General features: G+C 39.1%; 1 protein-coding gene and 2 long non-coding RNA genes across 3 annotated transcripts; 1 reads left to right on the top strand and 2 right to left on the bottom strand.

The window, feature by feature from the left end:
• The first annotated feature begins 6 nt into the window (after positions 1-6).
• On the top strand, positions 7-14,749 carry CCND1 (cyclin D1). The gene is made up of 3 exons (XM_026850675.1): positions 7-340; positions 5,834-5,982; positions 11,315-14,749. The coding sequence occupies exons 1-3, from the start codon at positions 184-186 to the stop codon at positions 11,468-11,470; spliced, it is 462 nt and encodes a 153-aa protein (XP_026706476.1). The 5' UTR covers positions 7-183; the 3' UTR covers positions 11,471-14,749.
• LOC113481228 lies at positions 1,603-11,299 on the bottom strand. Its single transcript, XR_003398636.1, has 3 exons — positions 11,078-11,299; positions 4,865-4,920; positions 1,603-2,882 (listed from the first exon to the last, which is right to left on the bottom strand). It is a non-coding gene; the product is annotated as an uncharacterized LOC113481228 (long non-coding RNA).
• Positions 13,496-19,871, bottom strand: LOC113481229. The gene is made up of 2 exons (XR_003398637.1): positions 18,714-19,871; positions 13,496-17,994 (listed from the first exon to the last, which is right to left on the bottom strand). It is a non-coding gene; the product is annotated as an uncharacterized LOC113481229 (long non-coding RNA).
• Positions 19,872-22,424: the final 2,553 nt, after the last annotated feature.

The following is a 22,424-nucleotide window of genomic DNA, read 5'->3' on the forward strand; positions in this document are numbered from 1 at the left end:
GCCCGGGAGCACACTGCCTGCGCCCCGCCGCCAGCGCGGGGAGCGGGCTCGGCCGGGAGAAGGGACCGGCCCAGCTGCGGCTAGTGCTGGTCCGACCGCGTGCGAGCGGAGCTAACCACATTTTTCCCTCTTCTCCTTCCTCTTCTCTTCTTCCCCCTTCCCTCCCTCTTGTCTTTGCAGCAAATGGAGCTGCTTCTGGTGAATAAGCTGAAATGGAATCTGGCTGCAATGACCCCCCACGATTTCATTGAACATTTCCTTACTAAAATGCCTCTGGCAGAGGACACCAAGCAGATCATCCGTAAACATGCTCAGACTTTTGTGGCTCTGTGCGCTACAGGTATGAGCCCTGCACGTTAAAGCAAAAAGCGTGTTGCTCCCCGACACGCACCTACCCCCTGGCTTGTAAAGCTTCCCGTAGCTGTGGTCTAAAGCGAGCTCGCAGAGCTGCGGGGAGGTAGTTTAAGCCCCGGTTATTGCCCCTTGTTTGCAGAAGGTGGATTACTTTGCAGAGGTAAGTTTTTTCAGAAGATATTTTGCTTCCGAGTCGAGTAGGCGGTGGTGTCAGGGAGGGAGAAGCACCCCCCTCTTTGTAGCTTAGCCGTGGAGTCGCAGCTCAGCGTGGCACGATTTCTTCACCTCCGTACGCCTGGTTTTATGCAGGGGCTGCAAAAAGGCTTACTGCCCGTGCGGGGAATCCCTCCCCGTGTGGATTCATTCTTAAGACCGTTTTTAAAGGCAGAGGGAGATTTTGCTTGTGAATAGCTCTGCGTGGGGGGTTTAAAACTTCCCTCTTCAAGTTGCCTCTTCCCCCCTCCTCGGTGGCTGGTGGATTGAAGGAGGGCCACGCGGCACAGAGGCTTTCCTGGCACAGGACCGAGCTGCTGCCATCTGCACCCTTCGGACCACGTGCTGTGCTGAAGCCATGTGCAGGGCCGGCCTCCAAAGACACCGACTGTTCGCTAGGCCAGGTTTGCAGAGGCCTGATCTTTGGTTTCAAGGGCACCGTGTGTGCGTGCGCGCTGGTTCTTTGAAGTTCTGTGTTTGCGTGTGGACTGTGTGTATGCATTTGTACGTGTACCAGCTTTACCCACTGAACCCTAACACGTGGGGAGGAAAAAAATAGTTTTAGAAGACTCTCTGTTCTCCAGAATCTTAACTGTTCCCGCAGGATAGAGTGGAGGAGCAGGGACAAAAGTTCTAGAGGGAAGATACTATGTTTAAACAAAACGTGTTCAGCGCGTTTTCTTTTAGTGTGGCGAGATCAGTCCAGGAATGGCAAAAGAATAAGGAATGGCAAAAGAATAAGGAAGAAAAAGCAGCCAAAGCAAATGTTCTTTTGCAGTAGCACGTAAATGCCAGAATGCCAGACATTCTGTTCACACTGATAAAAACTTAGTGTAAAGGAGATACAGTGCTTTAGTAGATGTTAATATTCAGTAGCAGTTGTGCTAAATAAAGAGATCTAGCCTGCATTTGTACTTGAGGAGAGGTATCCACACTTGAAAACCTTGGTGGGATGTGTATGGTCAATGGCACAAATTAATGTTGTGTAGTTTTATCTTCCAGAGATGGATTTGGTATAAAAAGATTGAAGAGAGATTGCAGGCACTCAGAAGAAAAATCTTATTTCACAGAATCGGTCCACTGCAAGGCCTAAAGATAGAATGACCAAGCCATAAAAGAGAAATTTATAAACACTGGCATTGCTCTTCATCTTGGGCCTAACATCAGCATAACGGGCAGTTTGTAAGTTAGATTGCCTGGAATAATGCTTGGTGTTCGGAGCGCTACAACCTTCAAACAGCCTTAAAACTACCTGCAGCAACGTTTTGGGAAAATCAGACATAACTCTCCATGCCAGATTCTACCAGCTAAGGCTGCTGCGACTCCGAATGCGTGATTTGCTCAGTTTGAAGCTTCCTCCACTGGTTAGCTAAAAAGAACAGCTACCCGGCCTCCCCTTTGGATATGGGGATGTTTAACCTAGGTTGTTGTGTTGGCAATGAGAGGGATGAAAACAAGAGTAGTTCAAAGGTTGGAGACTTGCTAAGAGTCCAGTACTTTGATCTACTGTCGGTGTTGTTATGTTTCTTTTAGGAAGCACATCCAGAGCCTTTATTTAACACTGCTACACACCACAGCTGGAGAATGGATCAGTAAATGAGAACCATGTTCTGGGAGTTTTACGTAGCTTTTAAAAAAACCAGTGCTGAGCTCACCAGAATTGGGGCCCTCTTCAGCTCCCTACTGAAGTTGGGAATATTGCCTGGGGAAAGAGCGCTCAGGAAGGCTGCCACTAGGCTCTGTATTTTTATTGTTATTTTTGGATGTCAGGATTTTCTCTACCTCTCGCTTTCCTCATGACTTCTTTGTTGGCTAGTGAAGATCACATGTGGCTTAAGCAGCATCTGGACTTTGCTTTGCTGTTGCTGGGTTGTGTTGTATTTCCCCTTGCCAAAATGAACCTAGATGGACTGCAAACGCGTTGTGCTGCCTGGATGCTGTGGGGCCCAATCCAAAGTCCACTGGAAACACTGACACTTGCTTAAGTGGCCTCAGGGGCAAGTGCAGTATATCCTTTGCTTGAAGTACAGCCCGTGTCCTCTACTGTAAAGGAGGGTCTCCTAAGAAGAGATGGCAAAATAATGCTTGCTTAGAAAATAAAGTCTCCGCCAGTTGGCTTAACAAGGTGAAGGCTGTGGAAGTGTTTGTAGATGAGTGTGTATGTGTTTGCTCCAGAAAGAGAAGGTTACGCTGCAAGGTGAAGTTGAGGGGAATTCCTTCTAAGCTCCCTCTTCAGTTGTCTGGCTAGTTGCAGTGGATTTGTTTGATTTGGTTTAGTTTTGAAAAATCCATTTTCACCAAAGGATGTCTTTGTGCTGTGGTAGGTTTGGGAGAAAAAGCAAAAAAAAAAAAAAAAAAATTACCAGGGGTTGTTTGAAGTTAACACATAATTGAGCTTAATGAATGGGGCTTTGGCATGGCCGAGCAAGGCAGGGAGAGCTCAAAAGGAAGCAGGCCTCTTTTGGCCCAAGTTAAGACCAGTGTTGAGGGAGAACTGCAGCTCTATACAAGCATAACAATGAATAGCAACAAATATTGGAGCTTCAGCATTTCATTATGTTTCTCTGGTTATCAAAACATACCAGGCTCCTTTTATATTATTATTATTGTTATTACTATTGTTGCTTTCCTCCTCTCGGATGGAGAAAGAAAGATCCCCCTTTGAAACAAGCGTGTTACAATTCTCCTATTCTCTGGCCTTTATAAAATTGGTAGTCTCAAGGTATGTGACCAGTTGGAACCTGTTGCATCTTGCAGCAAGTGATTTATGTTCGCAGTTTTGATTTGCCTCAATGAAAAGATTTTCATTCATAGCCCCCAGCTCTCCAGACGGATGGAATTGCTGCTCCATTTAAAAAGGAAAAGGGGTGACTCGCCTTGTTAGGAATTTTTTTTAAAGCACTGCAGCGCCTATATGCCTGCTTTGTCCTCCCTTCAGGGTGGCTGGCATTCTTCTCTCTCCTCCCCCTCCTCTCTCTCTCTCTCTCTCTCTTTTTAACAACGCTGAAGTTGTTTATTCTTTTTGGATGAAGTCTCAGATAGGCTACTGGGGATGTGTGCTTCAATTGATGGGGCCCCCTACCCCATTGTGGCTGTGTCAGGTCTAATTCATCTCACCGAAGCCCCCTTGTTCCTGAGCGCTCAATAGCGCAAGATGAGGCGATGGAGGCTGACAATGATGCCACACTCTTCACTTGGGGGCATCCAATTACAGGCGAGAGGGGCCCCCTGATTAATATGCTGAAATTAGTGGCCTCTGCCACAAATAATTCCTTGTTGAGTTGCAACAAAAAGGCAGTCCATGCTGCTTGTCTGGAGTGGTTATAGGGACAGACACAAACTGGTCATTTAAACTTCATTATCACTTTTCCACCTTGGAAAGAATGAGGGTGTGACTATGAATTCATGTTCTTGTTTACTGCGCCATTTAAAAGAAGAACGCAAATATTAATCCCAAACGTGATCCTGTCAGATCAGACTCATTACAGTGACACATTTTGGTCATGTTCTGTTTGTGGAGCTCAGTAAATAGTGGCGCAAATGTGCTGCCACCATACCCCTCTGAGCAACCCAATCTTGGTGGAATTCATGCTTACCTACTGAAATCCCTCATTTCTGAAGTCTACCTGCAACTGTGTATCAGTATTTCAGTTAGGGCGCTGGCCTGGGCATGTGTATAGTGTCAATAAGCAGTCTGGACGACTTTGATTTTGGGGAATGACAGAAGCTTGCCAGAGGGTGGGCGTACTTCTATCTGCCTGGAAATGGGCGGATTAGGAAAAGGGGATAAACTGTATTTATTTTAAGCACGGTATCATAAATGAGATGACTTTAGATCACGCTTGCCTTTTCACTGGCAGTGCATCACAAAAGTTTGGCCACAATTCATCGTATCAGTTTAATTTTGAAGGTTCATAGAACGCTGGGCGAAACGCCCCTTTGAAGGTGGGTATTGGCCAGGGCCACAATGGAGTGTCAGAGGTGTATGAATAGATTCAGAGAGAGGACTTTCATAGAGTCCCAAAGTCTTTAGTTTCACTGGTAAAACATTTACACAAAAGTTATTTTATCATAATAAAGGAGATGCATGATTTAATACTTAAACTGTTCCACTGAGCCCTCTAAGCTGTCCATTCCTTTGATTTCATTCAAGGGTTTGACAGATGGTTTATATTTTTTCAACCCAGAGGAAGTTGTATTCTGATAAAAGCTGAAGGAATGTATCTCAGGTTCTTGTGTATAATGTGGCATTTCCCTTTCTTCCTCACAAAATTAGACGTTTACTTGTGCCACTTACTTCCTTTGTTTCTGATTCTCCTCCAAGGTGTACACTGACACGGATCAAATGCATTCCTGTTCAGCAGAGAAGAGTCTTGGCATTAAAATGTGGATGATTATTATTAAAAAAAACCCAACAAAACAAAAAAACAAACCATGCTAAATGGCAGAGATAGCCCCTTAAGGAATCATGGGAGTGGCTTTGTGGAGAGACCTACAGCAATGCAGTCTGGAAGGGGGCCCAGCCTCTTGTCAGCATGGTGTCACATCAGAATGTAACTGATTGTCCGCCAATTCTTGGGACCCCCGTCACTTAGTTATGCCACATTTACATTAAATCCCTGTTGCCAGGATGGATGGCAGCCACTGACAAGAGACTAGGTTGAGACAAAGCATTTTTAAGATGAAACCTTAATTTAAATATGGATTATCTGCCTCCTGACAGGGTTAAGCAGTCTTTCTCTTTCTTTCTTTTTGTTGATGTTGTTGTTCATTAAAGCTATATTCCTTTGAATGTCAGTGCAAAGGTTTCTGCTTTAAAGGGCCTGAGGACTCCTTATTAGAGTGCACCTAGGATCTGATCATGCGAAACGCTTAAGAATGCGCACAGGTTTTCTCAGATGTATAGTGCCATTGACCCCAGTGGCATTATTCACTTTATTATTTATTATTCACAGTGGCAAGTATTTTAACATTTGAAGAATGGGGGGCCCTGCTTATGATAAAAATACCTCGAAGTGATGAATGGTCTCCCAGGCTTAGTGCTAGGAAGGGCTACTCACTGAAGTACAGTTGCTCATGTGGATAAGTCTTTACAGGTTTGGACCTGTAAGAGTGTGGAGCAGGAGGCACCGTTCTGCTCACGCTTTTCCCTACAGTTGGCAGCTGAATCCATGCTGGTAGAAGAGTGTATGTGTATGGGCAGGCTTCTCCTAAAGCAATCGTTTCAGTCTTTTTTTTTTTTTTTTTCTCTCCTTTCTTCATACAGATATTAAATTTATTTCAAACCCACCTTCCATGATCGCAGCTGGCAGTGTGGTAGCAGCTGTGCAAGGCCTGCATCTGGGGAACACTAACACTTTCCTCTCCTATCAATGCCTCACACATTTCCTATCACAAGTTATCAAATGTGATCCGGTAAGTGACTTTCTCTCGGTTGATCTCCTGCCTTAGAGTTTAAGAATGAATGCCTTCTTACTGCATAGTAGCTAATCTGACAGTAAATCTTGATAAAAGTCAAACCTCAGAGTGGGGTTTTTGAACGTGTTCTCTTGTGTCCGTCCTAGTTATTTAGCTGTCATTATATCCATTAATAATCTGTGATTACGCTGCTGCAGTGCACTGATAGGAATGCCACATTCAGCTCTAATGTTTGTTAGAGAGGCGTATCTGACAAAGCAAAGGAAACTGCATCGATTTAGGACATAGCAGAGGCTGTGTTTGGTTGTAGGTATTTAAGCTGGGAGTCTGTGTAAAACAAAACTTTGAAAATAAGACGAGGAAATAGTTACTGAGACCTCGTGGTATCTCTGACCTTATCTTTGACCATTCTTGAGGCCTTTTATTGTGCCAAGTGGTGTGAAAAAGCCCTTCTTAAAAGAGTTCTAATGATCTAATTTGGTTTATTACGTGCTAGACCTGCACAGTAGCTGGTATTCAATTCCTTTTCCGAACAAATGCTTGTCCCACGACTTTCTGACAAGGTAGATGGTCCTCACAGGACTCCCATTTTGCCCTGCAGCTTCCAGGAGATGCACATCAGTAACTAGTGAGCAATAAACCTTTCATGAGTGAATGGGCCAGGAAGGGAGCCTACAAGGAAGACCTAAAGTCAATGATCCATGTCATAATGGTGTGTGAAGTTGGGGCAGAGTTGAGCTTTGTTTTGTAACAATGTGGAAGACCAATAAATAGATGCTTTAAAAAGGTTCTTGTGAGGTCTCCAAGCGCTGGACAATGAGTCAAATAAAGACAACTCTGTGGTTAGCGGTAGAATCTTTGAGATGCTGTTAAATTGTTTTACATGTTAATAATTTAAATACATAGAGAACCATACTAGTCCAGACACTGCAAAACTAGGTTTGTATAATTGGACTTTATTGACAGGATTGAGTGATGTCTGGAAAGATGAATGCATCATAATTAATTATTCACAAAAGTATTTTACTTTTGATAGACTATGTGAAACAATTCCTGACAGATATCTCAGCTTACTATTTTGATCACCTTAACAACACCTCAGTATTGCACACGTTATTTTTGCCATTTATATATTACTGCAGCTAAAGAGCTGATATGTTAAATACTATAAGAACTTCAAATGCTGAAGTAAAATGCTGCTCAGTTTGGTATGTATGTGTAATGCTTTTAGTCAGTTTGTAAACAGTGTAGATATTTTGGTGTATGGTTGGCAACTATCCAGTGCAAGATATTTGAAGCAGGTACTGAGGAAAAATTCTAGGCTTGCTATCTGTTACGTCAGTATCTTGATTCAAACATTATTTAATCACTCCTGATACAGAACATTGAAGTAGATTCTCTCACATCTTGGAGAACAACCGTATGTCCTTATGTGACTTGACTTAGTTGATGACAGAGCTCTTTTAAAAGAAAAAGTAGTTTTAGCAAGGAGAATTCTTGCTTATTTTTTATTGTGCAGAGTCATCGCAAGGCCACAATCTGTATGACCTGAACTGAAATTACCAGCTTTAAGAGGAAGTTAACTCTCCAGCTTTCATTGCTAAATGTATGTGTTAGAGCAGCTAGAGTTAGAAGTAAGGTTTTGGTATAGGTTGCTACAGAAAATAAGCATCATAAAATTATATGTATGTATGTATACATATCCTGTTGTGTTTGTAATGGAATAAGGGAATAGCATCATCCACTACTGTTGCTCTGAGTAGAGAAAATTGCTTGGTTTCATACATAGCATGATCCCCTGCACAGAGACATTTCCCGTAAGATGTGCCCATGTAAATCATGGTTTTGAATGCTGTTTCTGTATCTTATATGAAGTTTGTAACTCCATAGTGATGGTTCCCCCAGTCAGACTGCACAATTGAATACACTTTATATTGGATTGTCTTGAAATATTAAGAGCGGGCATCATAACATGGCTAACATTCTCCCTGATTATCTATTAGCTAGAGCAACTGGTCTGTTGGATTTCAGGTTATATAATTACACTTTTTTACCTTTAGTCTCAAAGGAAGCTGAATCTAAAGTAAAATGAATATCACCTGATTGGAATTCCTTTATGGTTCATGTTTACGTTGGTAGGAATCCAATTTCCCATTTTGCCTTTGATCAGGGGTAATTAGAAGTCAGATAATCACAATTAGAAGTCTTGGGCTGTCTTCCATCATTCTATTCTTGACCCCATCATCCAAACAGATTGAATTTTACCTGACATTCATTTCCAGGCCAGAAATTCGCTAAACTAGATTAGATTGGGTTTCCATGCTGTCTGTTAGTACATTGGAATTCGTCTCCTGCCTGCCCCTACTCAGAGGCACCTTCAGACATGTGCTTGTTATCCAGAATGGGTCAGGCAGTAACAAAGGATTTCCAAGCAGTTTCTTTTTTGTTGTTGTTTGTTTCCTTTCGTATCTGACCCTGGAGTCTGATCATGTCTACTGTGTGTGTTAAAGGTATTTGACCACATCAGTTAAACTAGCAAGTCTTTTTTTTTTTTTTTTTCTTCACTGAGGAGCTTAATTAATCCAGGAAGGGTTTATGACCTTGAACAAACTGTGGGCATTGAAAATTTGGGTAGTGAAGCAGAAAAGTTGTTGGGAGAAGTTATCAGAGTAATGCACAAGTTTTGTATTTGCTTTTCAGTGTTGAGAATGAAAAAAGCTTTGGTGAGGTTGTTCACAGTGGATTTTATATTTTGCAGTTACTTTTGCTAGTGCTAATACGTTCCTGCAGACAAACTATTCATCTAATAGTCATCTGAGTAAGAAATGAACAAAAATGCCTAAAACGTTAAAAAAATATATTCACTAACTGTAGCTTAAGACACAGTGTGTTTGTAAAACATTGTAAAGATCATGTTCTAAAAAATACAGTTACAACATGCTGTACTTGGAGAATCTCACAGGAAAAAAAGTATTATGTGATCAAAAATTACCTTTAAATTATATAGTCCTATGTAATTATTCATGACTGGACTCTGGAGGGAGAAGAATATTTATAGAAATTCTTTTGAATGGTTTTAATTTTCAGAGCTCAAACATGCCATACACAAATGGTTAGGATTAAAAAAACCCAAACACTGAACCCCCACCAAACCCCACTGAACAATCAACTCCCCCAGCCCCGCCAAAAAACTGTTTTGCTCTGAAAATAAATTGGCTTTCAGTTTTGAACACTGAACATGCTACCCTTTTAAAACAGAATTATCTTCAAAAGTGCCTGGATTTGTAAAACTAAATATACCTAAACCTGTATTTTCACATACTACTCTTTCATACATCCAGTTCCAAGTGTGACTGAGGTATGTGGTACAGGACGTACAAGTAGAAGCCTTACAGTCAGGATGGATCCGTCATAGCTTGAGAAGGGGTGAAAGGACTTCATAGAGATCTTATTGTGAAGGCCAGAAGTATGTAGGAGCCAAAGACATGATGACTTTAGGATATGAGGCGTTTCTTTTTTGTCATTTAAAACGCTGTGTGTCTCTGTCAAGAGGAAATATTACACTAGGGTTTAAACCAGAAAAGGTCATAGGTTATGTGTTTTCAGTGAGCTGTAACTGATGGTCTGATCTGCTTAGAGGTAGGATTAACCTCCCTCTCTCTCAGAAAGGACTTGCAGAGAATTGTTTGCTTGGGTTTCTAATCTTATTTTACCCCAAATGCCATGTGCCCTTATTGGTGGCAGAGGAGATTCTTGTGGTAGTGGAATCAGTGAAAAGCTGGTAGATCACACAAGAAGCCTCTGAATGAAGGCAGAATTGAAACTGGGAAATAAAGAAAACAGCAGGCAGGTCACCCTCTCAGGAAAACAACATTCATTCTCAGTCATGCACATCCTAACACTTTTGACGGCAATTTATCATGGAAGACTGGGTTCACCGCAAGGGCTAACACATGTCATAGGTTAAATCAGAAAAGGCAATACTGAAAGGAAACTTCAAAGTCCTTAATACACAGAGTTAAATATGTTGGGAAAAAGCTTACGATGTTTGTTATAAAGATATGAGTAAACAGCGCACTGGAAGGATTTTGGCCAAATGTCCTGTGATTGTTTTGCCTATTTAAGGCACCATTTCTGTGTCACTGCAATGGATGTATGTGGCTCTGAAGAACACAACCATAACTTGCAGGAAGTTGGACAGGTTGAGCTAACAGGCCTTCTCTGGTTCTAACTGCTGTGGATTGATAAGTGGAATTGGATATATCTAGACATGGTATGGTTTGGTGCTTTATGCTTTTAATGCACACCAAAGTCCATGCAAGCAGCGAGGCCCTTGCACCCTCCTGAACACTCATTAGGATTGTGTGTGCATTCAGCTCTGAGAAAACGCTTCTGAAGCAAGGGAAAGATCTCACCCTGACTGAGATTCCAAGGTGAATACAGCAGCAGACTAAAAGCTTGGCAGCACTTTGTAATGCGTGGTTATGAAGGTGTGTAGTGGTGCTTCTGAACGATTTCTCCATTTTGGGGTCAGTCTGGTACATTCTTCTGTTCAGATGTTTTCTGAGATAGAAATCAGTTATCTCTTGAGCTGCCCACTGCTGCACATAGCAGCAGTTGGCAGGTAACACTGGGCACAGATATCTAAATGTACACTCAGCCTGGGAAAATCACTGTTTGTGACCATCACTTCTAGTATACTGTACTGTGGTAAAGCCCAGTTTCATGTCTTTGCACCTCCACTCACTTTTGATTGATTGACACTGCTGTCCAGTCCGACTGTTCCTATTTTTTCAAAAGGTATAAAGTACAGTGAGGTAAAAGACAGTATGAATGGACTTTTACAGACCTGCTGAGGTAACTGTTAACAGCACAGGCAGAAAAGTAGTAGTGCAAGCTATGGCATTTTACTGTGTCAAGTTCCTGCCCAGGTTAGTTACTACATGTCTCCAAATTGTAGTAGAGTGTCCATCACATTCAGCTGTAGACCTATGGGCTGAGACTAGTAATAAAACATCAGTCATGGCTTGTCCAGAGGACCATGTGTGGAGATGCTCGCCTAGGCCATTAAGCAGAAGATGGCAAGAGTTACCTGCTGAAGTCTGGATCCAGACTGGTATCCTGCAGGAAATGGGGTGGCTCGTCCAGTCCTTTTCACCATTTAGTGTTTGTTCCTCCTGTTCTTCACACACTCCTTTCAGTCTGCTGCCCTCCCAAATAACCTGATTATGTTTCTCTTGCTTTTTCAAGAAATGGTATTTGGTCTGTGATCTTACTGATTTTCTAAACGACTCTGGGTCTTTTTCTCCTTCCATTTAATCTTCTCTAGGATTGTTTACGAGCCTGCCAAGAACAGATTGAATCCCTCCTTGAATCCAGTCTACGTCAGGCACAGCAGCACAATGTATCTTCAGAAACAAAGACTGTAGAGGATGAAGCAGACCTTTCCTGCACACCTACTGATGTGCGAGATGTGAACATTTAAGAGGACTTCTTCTAATGGGTTTGCTTGGCGAGAAAAGCAAAGAAAGGGCATCTGAGAAGGAATCAGCATCAGGATCTCCCCCCCAGAAACCCTTTTCTCCAGGACATTTTTATACCAGAAGGGAAAACCAGTCTTGTTATATTTTTTTTCTTGCTCTGTCTCCCTTCCATCTGTGACTTCAAACAAACAAATAAACAAAAAATACCCCAAAAACTGTCTTAAAAAAAGAAAAAAATAGTATTTGCATTACCCCCAGGGGTTTGTGCTACAAAAATAGAGGATTTTATACAATAATAATCAACTAGTTTTTATATTAAAGTGTTCTTGTCTGTATGTTGTAAAAATAGGCATTAACACACAAAATGTCTCCAGGGGAGGTATTAGATTTGATTTCTTACATATAAAACAAACCAACCAACCATTTTTAAAGTAGAAGAGGGTTAGGGTTTTTTTTTTTTTTTTTTTAGATAGTAAATGAAATATTCTTTTTCTTTAAAAAGCATAGCTTTAACGCAGTTCTAGGCTTTTCTGTATCTTGCTTGCTTATGCATTTAGTCACTTTATAATTCATCTGTAAATGTTTATTTTATTTCCTTAGGTTTTTTTATCCTCTTCACCTTATAAATGGTTAACGTAACCCATAAGTTAGTGTATGTTAGGATGCAGCATTATTATATGTTAATCTTTTTTTTGTGCCTGTGGATTGCCTGTGCATAAGGCATTTGTAGGGTTCCAGCTTAGCATTGTTGGGAAAGGCCAATGTACTACTCATACGATACTCTATTATAAAGAGAAACCGAAATAGTGACATAATATATTATATTTTTGTAATCTTCATATTTTTGTAGTTACCTGTGTAAAAATGCTGGTCTGACCCCACAGATATTCAGCCTAATTATGGTCAGGTTCAATCCACAGTTCAGTCTTTTTTTTGTTTGTTTGTAATATTCTAAAACCATTCCATTCAAAGCACTTTCAGTCCATTAGATATAGGAAATACATTCTTTTATTGTGTGGGAATTTTTTTTTAATGGAATGGTTTGGAAATATATAAAGTGCTTGTTCGCAAACTTGGAATTGCAAAGCAAGTGCATTTAACTATGGTGTTAGAGGAGAGGTGATTTTTTTTTTTTTCCGAAGGTTGTGTTCCAGTGAGAGAAATTGCATTCACAAATTGCCAGGATATCTTCCTATCCTTTTCTATAGAAAAGTTGAAGTTTAGAATCCTTTGGTGCCAACTCATCTTTATAAATTAGGGGCCTTAAAGGTTCACATATAGGACACATAGTTTAAGGATTGTCGCTAGATGTTTTACAACTGAAGGTTTTTAAACACTAAAATATATAATTTATAGTTAAGGCTAAAAAGAATATTTATTGCAGAGGATGTTCGTAAGGCCAGTATGATTTGTAAAATAATGCAATCGCCCCTTTTTTAAAAAAAAAAAATCTTTCTACCCTTGATGTTGCAGTTTTAACACAGCTTATTAAAGAAAAAAGGACACGCTTCAAAGAACAAACCCAAAACAAAGCAGTCTATTTGGCCCCTTCCTATACATTTTCAAAAGCAGTCTAACCATGAAAAAAACGCCATAGTTAATAGATAATGAAAATTGGATTACTTGAAAGAAGTTCTTATTCCAGTATATGCCCCACTTTTTTATTTAGCTACAAATAGAAAATTTGCACATCTTGGCTATGTATCTTTTTATTATTATTTTAGAAAGTAGCTGAAGGGACGTGGACATAGCTGTTGAAGTTGATGCTCGAGGAGAATGTGATGGTGAAATGTATGTGAGAAAACTGCCGCTAAGGTGTTGATTGTAAAAAAACAAAACAACAAAAAAACAACAAAAAACAGAAAAAAGAAAAAAATTTTAAAACAAAAAAGAAAAAGAAAAAAGAAAAGGAGTGGATGCTCCATTTTTATTGAGCTGCTATGGATAAATTCCCAGCATGGTTTGAAAAAAAAATTAACATTGCTTTTCTGTATCTTTGTCATTGTGTTTTGCTGCTATTTTGTGGATCAGTTTTTTTTTTTTTTTTGTTATACAATGTCATATACTGCCATGTTATAGGTTTTAATTTTCTCATAGAAAATTATATTATTGACATCATTTTTTTGTAGATTTTTATGTGATCAATTTTTACTTAATGTGATTACTGCTCTATTCCAAAAAGGTTCCTGTTTCACAATACCTCATACTTCAGTTAACCGTGTCTAGACCAGGTTTTAATGTTCGTACACAGTGCCTCATAGTTCTACTGCAAATGGAAATGCATCGAACGTTATTCTGAATGGGTCTCGCGATTTGCAACTAGGTTGCATTAATTTAAAAACAGCAGACATTTCAGAAGATCAAGTAATGTCAGTTTTTTTGTTATGCATTTTATAAAGCTGGATTCTTTGTCTGATCTGGGGTTTATTATCATAGTAGTTTTAAGCTGTGTTATTAGCCACATTGATATATGAAAGGTGCATTATAATATAACTTTTGTATGCCGCCTGATGTGGTTTCCTATCAGCTGGGACACATCATTTGGTATGATAGGTTATCTTCTGGAACTCTTAAGTATTTTGTGTGTTTAATCTGTTATGATATACTAGTTTTTTGTTTTGGTGGGTTTTTTTTTTTTTTTTTTTTTTTTTTTTAATTATAGCATAATGCTAATTAAAAAAGCCTGTAAATCTCATAAATAAGCCAGCTAACAGAGTTGTATGCTGAAGAATAATCTAGCTGTTGCCTGTATGCTGCTAAACCAAAAGAGAATTAGAACTCATTTTGAGGCAAATGCAGTTGAGATCCTACATAGTGCATAAATAAAGTATTACAATGCTACTAGCAGTCGCAGGACCCAGGAGGACTGGATACATTCTGTCCAAATTTCAGGAACATTTCTTACTGCTTACCTCATAAAACACTTCTGTTTGTGGCATCTCTGTGTCTCTGAACCAAACATGATTATTGAGTTAGTGCTTGTTGGTTTATATTATGTGTTACACTGAGTGGCAGTGTGTACTGCAAATTTCTTTAAAATATTGTATGTACTAAAAGGCCAAATCCAGATAAGTGGGTTCATGTGCCAACAGAGATGCTTTATTTGTCACATTATTATAACAATCTGTAGTAAGCAAGCAATTCAGATTTGTACATTTTTATATTGTACTTATTGGCATCACTGGTCTGAAATGCACATTTTCACCAACAGACCTGTAACAGACAAGTTTCCAGCAAAAAAAAAAAAACTAAAGTCTAGAAATAAAATTGGTAAAACCCAATGTCTGCTTGTGTTGTTTTGTTGGGTTTTGTTTTCATTTTTTTTTAATTGCCTTCATGAATGCTGAATGGCAGTAACTACCTGATGGAGTAAGTAAACCACATGACATTTTCTGGTTTTGACTCTCCATACTTTTAATGGTTGCAATTGAAAACCTTTTGTTATTTTAGGAAGCCATAGGCATTTTTAGCAATGGGTAGGTGACTGACTGTCACAGTAATGTGTATTTTTAAAGAAGCAAAACATCTAAGGTAATACTCAGTAAAATGCCATTTGGTGGTTCTTGTCAAAAAAGGTAAATAAAGTAGGTGCTGGATGGTACAGAAGGCTTGTTTGTATTTATTTATCTGTGTAAGGTTTTGTGTCCAATACCTTTGCAGAAGACAGATAATCTGCTGCCTTTTCCGTCCCTTCCCCTCATACACAACGCTCACATCTTACTATTGTATCAGTAAGATAAGGAATAAACCCGAAAAAATGTAAAAGTCTACTAAAAATACAATAAAAAAGAATGAACGGGACAAAAATTAGGTATGATTATAAAGTGATAAAAACTATAACCTGTGTTCCAAACTGGGGATGCACACTATTAATTACCAGAGCTGAACACAGCAAAAACAGGTTATTTTTAGTGGAGATGATTAAGATTCTAACCTATGTATGTGACTGTTAAGCCTATGAAAATATTTCTGCCTTAAAAAAAAAAATTGCATAAAATATCAAGCGCTTGTCTCCTGTCACAAATTAGAAATCTAGTGTCTGCCTCCCGAGTTTCCCATTGACTAAACTTCACATTACAGCTGATTCTATGCAGTTAAGTACAGAAAGGACATGAAAAATTAAAATCTTAAGATAAGCCCTAACATGTTAATCATAGTCCAGCGCAAAGTAAGTTTGTCTTAGTGTAGCTACCAATAGATGAGTAACCATCTGCATCATAAGAATCCCAGTTGAGCTTGTATTACCTTGACAGTTTCCCAGCCATCTCAGACAAACCTGAACTGTGGCCTACTGTAAAACTGCAACTCTGGTAAAGTAATATCAGTACATAGCATCATCTGTAATGTTTTCCATTAGAAATTAGTAGCTCCTCAAGATGGTCAAGTTACACTGGTAGGTCACCGAGGAAAATTTGTATAGCAGTGAATGGAGATCTGAACTAGGTTCACTGTGACTTTAAATACAGATCAAGCCAAAGCTTAAACTGGACTCAGTCAAAAACCACTCATTTTTTTCCACAATCTTTAACCAGTTTTCTTCAAAATTTCAGCATGTTTTAAAGATGACATAGGGGGGGAAAAAAAAAAGGCTCACTTTTGTATCAGATGGCTAACCCTTCTGATTTTAAATGTTTGAAAATTGAGTGAAGTCATACTTAGGAAATCTTGATTTGGGACAAAAACCTTTTTGCTGATAAATAATGATTCAGCAAGTAGTTTAAACATGCATTTTGTTGAGCATGTTAAGCAGGTTTTGCGTTTCCTATCTGTTCTATAAGCTAGTAGGTTTAAGCCCACAGTGTCAGCTATGTTATTTATATTTTCCTTCTCAAACGTCATCTCTAAATGCAGACTACTAAATTTGAATGTTGGGCAAACTATGCCAGTGTTACTCACATTGCAAAGGGCAGAAAGACAAGAATGTAGCAAGAAAAACAATTTACTATAGGCTGTAAAAAATATGCATGTTCAGCTAGGCTATGCTGTAGCTTATTAAAGGGAAAAATACTGTATTTTCTTACATCAGACTGAGACATGTACATGGAAAAACCTCCAAAAAACCTGCTCAGTTCCACTGCTGAATTCAGACGGATTGACAAGCTTGGACCTTTTATGAACACTTAAATTCACATACTCTTTATTAATCTGTTAAATGTAAAAACTCAGAATCCACTTAAAATGCCAAATACACTTGAATGTAAGTGATAGAAAAATCCAGAAGATAAAGGAGAAAGTGAAGCTTGGAACTATTATTTCAAAGGAGTCATAGGAATGACCCAGGCATGTGGGCTAGATACCCTAATAAAGAATTCCTGGCAACGTCATTGAAAAGCTACAACAGGACAAAGGCAGTAAAGCTATAAATGATGGCATTTTAATGAATTCCTGACAGCATCATTTTATGGGAAATGTATCTCCTCAGACAAACATGGTATTTTTACGATCCTACAAATATAATTGATAATAGCAATTGCATTGACATGGCAAACATAGATTCCCATCTGGCTTTTGACCAGGTTCCACACTATTCCAATCAAACAATGAAAAAGGGATTGCAAATTAATCAACTGGATTACACTGAAAACGTGAAGCTTGCCAGACTTCTGATTTTGTTCTTTAGAGTCAAGGAGGAGAAATTTAGGATCAAGGCAGAAGCTATCCTTTTGTTTCTTTAATGCAATAGACATTTAAGAGGGAAAACGGAAATAATTTCTTGATGATCTTATTAGCATCTGCAGAACGCTACTTAGATCTGTCCTACGTTTCGCCTCTGTGAAGACTATGTATAGAGAAGTCTCCTGTTTCAGGGAGGTCACTAAGTATACACAGCCATCATTTTCCTGAGGGCTTTTACCTGAAGAGGGAACTGGAGAAAGACTCTGTACTCTGGGAATAAGGCACACAGGTGCCTTTGCTCTGTGTGTGCCCTGCTGATGCCAGCACCCTGTGGGTGGTGCTCCTGCAACAGATCTGCTCCTGGAGTACACACCACCCCCTCTACTGAACTCCTGAAGCTGTTTTTAATGTGACCTTCAGAGCATCAATTCCTTCACAGAATAGCCCCAGGCTTAAGGAGCAGTCACTACCATACACAGACCAATGGAACAACAGCTTTTTACTTGTCTCAAGTTGCCTCTCTGGACAGTAGAGGCTGTGTTTAGTGGCTGCTAGAGGTCTTCCCTCTTATACAGAAGGGAAAAAATAATCCATCTGTGTGGATTTCATCTCTCAATTTTAATTATGGTTTATGTTATTTATAAAAACATTCTTGATGAAATTTCAGATGAAAAAAACCCTACATAGCAATCCATCTCAAAACAAGAATACCAGTCTGTCCATTGACGTGAAGACTGCAGTAGAAAATTGTTTTCCCATTATATTACAATGATATGCTAATGGACAGTCACAGCACAATCTTCCCTGCTAACATGTCTGTCAAGGAGTGAAGCCTACCTGAAAGCCAAAAACTGCCCAGTCAAATGAGACCTTGACTACATCTGCTCAGCTCTGACTAATCTGGCATGAACTGGAAAACAAAGAAGCAAAATAAGAACTTCATTAGGCAACTGTTGCTAAATTCACACTTGGTAACACATTTGGGGTGGGTGACCAGAGAGCAATAAGAACCTCCTCCCCACAAGTAACTGGCCTTAGACATGGGAAAAAAAAATACAAATCAGAGAGAATGGCCTGGGAGTGCTTGTGCTGGCAAATATATAAAGCAGTAACTGGTTTAGAGGGTAACCCCTGGGGGCTAGAAAGAGCCCCAGGTACGGATTATCTAATATCATCAAGAGATCTGAACCAAAGGAGGAATTGTTCCATGCACAGGCCAAGCTCCAAGCCAGGACCTGACGTGTTGACTGACTGGAGCAGGAGTCCTCCTGGGTCCATGTGCTAAAGGTCTAGGCCTTTGATCTGTGCATGTAGCATGTGCATAACAGAGCAGAAATTGCTATCCACTCACTATTCCCAACCTGCTAAGTAAGTAAGTTTTAGATTATATGTTGCTGAGTTGGGTGGTTTTGTTATTTCATCCATCCCACCTGACCGCCCTGTGACACTTGTCTTAATCCATCTGCAAGCTATATTCCAATAAATGCTTGGTCTCCTATGACAGCTAACACATTATCCACCAGAAGGATGTTATTTCTAACGTTAGCACCAGTCTTCAAGGAGCGGGGCTGAGATGGGCAAATCATTTAATAACCACTAAACCACCACTAGAGCATTACAACAACTCACCTGAGCCAGCACTCAACAAGTGACCTGGTGTCCTAAGTCACTACTCTGATGGCAAACCGTCCGAAACGGACAATTAAGCTTTTTGATGTTTTATTTCTCCTTTTATTAGATTTTATCACTATAGATTATTTGAATAGAGGGTTTTTGAAAGCTTTTTTGATTCTTAAACACCTGCAGGCCATAATTCTCTACATTTGATTGCTGGCTACTTTTAAGTATGAAGACCAAATCTTCAACAAATGTATATTGTTAAATACATCTACAGTCTTTTTATAGGCACAGATATAACATCTTCCCAAGATTTCTAGAAGGCATCAGCAATTATTTACTCAAAAGTAAACATTATTTCTTATAATACATTTATGTCCTGTTTTTGACTCAGTATTTTTGTAACTCTTAGTTACTCACTATGACCACTACGTTCCTTTTAGACAATAGGTCTACCAGCCACATACTAATCTAGATTTCTCTTTTCATAGAGACCCTTGGACTGCAAAGGATCTGAAAGACTCCTCCCTTATGGACAATCTCTTTCCAATATAAGTGAAAGAGTTCATCTGCCTTCACTTCTGCATGGTAGTGCTCAACAGTGCTGTAGACTCACACAAGTACATGCAAAGCCTCACGTTTGTGGAAACACAAGGGTTCTCTCATCCTCAAACAACTTTCCAATCACCTAAATACAGCCCTTCATGTTCGTAAATCCCTCTGTAAACCTGCTTAAGGTGCCTTCAGGGATCTCTTTCCCCATCTTTCATGTAAATCACAAGTCAAAGCTCCTTGAAGAAGTCCACATTTTTCTCTAACACCAGTTTGTTTCTTTCTCATTAGTTTGAGAAATAATGATGCTACTGAATCTTTCTGAGGTTTGTCCTCATCTTACTGCATAAGAGAAGTTAAAAGAAGAGCAAGACATACAATTATAATGAGCCAGATTCTCAATATGTGGTTCTAACAATGTTCCTGTGGTGAAGCAGGGTTATGAATTCCCAAATTGTGCTCAAATCATTTTCTGTCTTACTCAGGTGTTCTAGATACGACGCATAACATGATGCCATAAGTCCACGTGGCTTTAGGTTTACAGTGCACTTTAACTGCCCCACGAGCAAGGTCTCCTCAAAAAGGAAATACACTGCAGACATAACCTCTAGCTCTGCTTAAAAGCAACATACTATTATATCAATTCTTAGTTTCAAATAGTAATTTGTTTTTTAATTGTAGTTCAGAAACTGTCAAGACCTTATTAACGATAACTTCTGTATGTGTTTTTTAAAGGAGGTAAATGAGGTCTCAAAAATTCAATGTCTGCACATACATTGCAAAAAAAAGCCAGTTTAGAGAACAATGTAGGCATGTGTTTTTAAACTACTGTTCGTGCAGTCTGGTCAGGACTGTGTGACACAGTATACAGTGTTTTGTCATCCAAGGAATGTCTTTGATCAAGAGTTTATGCAAGAAGGAAAAAAAAGCCATGAAACCCTAATCCGTTCCCACAGTCCAGTAAACGTGAGCTGGACAAACAGTGGACAATAGCAGTAAAGCTTGCTGCTGGAACAATAGCTGCAACTAAAAAAATTAAAGGGTTGCTGACTCACAGTTCCTACTATCAAGAAAGATTCCATGCAGTATTGATTATTCTCCAGAATCCTGAAGATGCTGAAGGTTAAAAACTGTGATAAAGCAGCAAAATATGCTGCTAAACAATAAAAATAAAATGAAGGACAGCAACAAATACTGATGTTGATTCTGTCTAGCGCAGAATCAGGATACAGAGACTGAATCATAAATTTTTCTGTCTAAAAAATTTACCAAAATAAACTCTATATTTATTATAAACAAATATCAGTTGAGTTTTTGGTCAGTACGTCACTATTTCAGGTACCATCCACACAAATTCTGCACAATTACAATCAAGCTTTCTAATTTTTCGAGACAAAAGCTATTCACTATTTCTTGTATCTATTCAGAAATCTTCTGTAGGCAATTTTGCCATGCCAAAAGCAGATACACAGAACACTGCCACTGGTTAATTACACATGTATATGAAATATGATAGAATAATTAAAAACATTGTATAGCAATCCACTTCAGAATTAACTGGCAGTTACTGTGGCTGATTTTTTTTACCTGTCATATATTTAATGAGAATAAACAGGTACTACTTTAACTTAATAAAGATTTCTGAAGTCTCCTATATTGGCTTTATTTCAGATAAGCTTAGTGACCACGTTTCCTTCCACATAGTATTACATCATTTGGTAGAGCTATATGTATGTTCAGGACTTGCAAAGTCCTTAAAGAATCTTAGGGTAAAAATGCTGCAAGAACGTGATTATTACACTTAGGAAATAAACACTCCAGTGATTAAGGTAGGAATATTCAGTGTGATGACAAAGAGATACTCAAGTTAGCTACAAATGAGCTGACTGTATAAGCAGTGTTAAAACCAAGCTTATTTGGATATTCAACAGCATTGTACATCAGTTAGATCAGTGCTTTGTTCTAACGTAGGGATACTCTTTCTGCTGCATTAGGCTGGCTTTAATTTTAGCCCAGATATCATCCCATTGCACAGTGTCGTCTAGACAAAGAATCAAGAGCTCCAAGTTATCTTCTTGTCTCTGCTAAGGAAACCATTATTTTCAAGTCTGTGCATGGAGTTATATGCTTAGACTGCTTTCAAAATAGCGCACAAAGCTTTTTATCGTTATTTTTCATGTCAATAGATGCTGAGCTGGTTCTGCAGTTCCAAACACTGGGACACACTGAAGCACTTCAGTATCAGATTGCTCCAGTTGGCCTTTAGACATGAATCCTAGACACCAAAACTTGCAACTGGAAACTTGCTGCAGAACTCATTTCACACCTCCCAAATCCCCTTTTTCTCTGGTGATATATACATTTCTGAGGTAATGTGTACTGTCATAACTTTATCCATTAAAAAAACAACTCTGGCAGACTGTAAAATGAGAATGTTCATGGTTACTTGTCAAAGTATGAAAGCTGAAGTTTTAGGCTGTAAGTAGACCAGAACCCATTATCATAAGAAGTTGCAAAGGGCAGTATTCAAAAGGCACTAACATGTGTACTGAGTAGCACCAAGAATATTAAAGAATTAAAACATTAATAGAAATGTTAAGCCTTTTGTCTCAAAGCAAAGCCTTTCTCTTTACAAAGATCAGGATGAGATCTAGTATCACATGTACATTGCTCTATCTGCCCTATCCAGCTTTGTTATAACCTTCTCCGGAATGCCCTGAATAAACTCCCATCAGAAATAAAAGTTCTAATCCAGAAAGACTACAGATAATTCTAATCTTCCATCAGATTCCAGACTATATTCTTAAAATTATGCACACCAACACCAGCAGTTTGTCAAGATGTGTAGTGCTTCATGCTGCTATCATTGCAAAATTGTTTCGAGAAAGCAATTACCTACAAGGAGTCTTATCCTCATCTTGCTTGCCCACATCTTTACCTCCAGAAAATTACATTTGTTAATATCAGCACTCCCTTTCAAGCATGCAACACTGCCGAGCAATTACAGGACATTATAAAAAACAAACAAAACAAAACAACAAACCAAAACAAAATAACAAAACACCACAAATGTTCAAACAACCCACCCGTGAAGAAGGCACCCACTTTTATTTGAGAATGAAACTAGAAAAGAATCTAGTATTATTAAATCAGATCTTGAAACAGAAGGCT

This window comes from Athene cunicularia (genome assembly GCF_003259725.1).
Source record: "Athene cunicularia isolate RWA chromosome 5 unlocalized genomic scaffold, athCun1 chr5_part3, whole genome shotgun sequence".
Classification (NCBI taxonomy): Eukaryota; Metazoa; Chordata; class Aves; order Strigiformes; family Strigidae; genus Athene; species Athene cunicularia.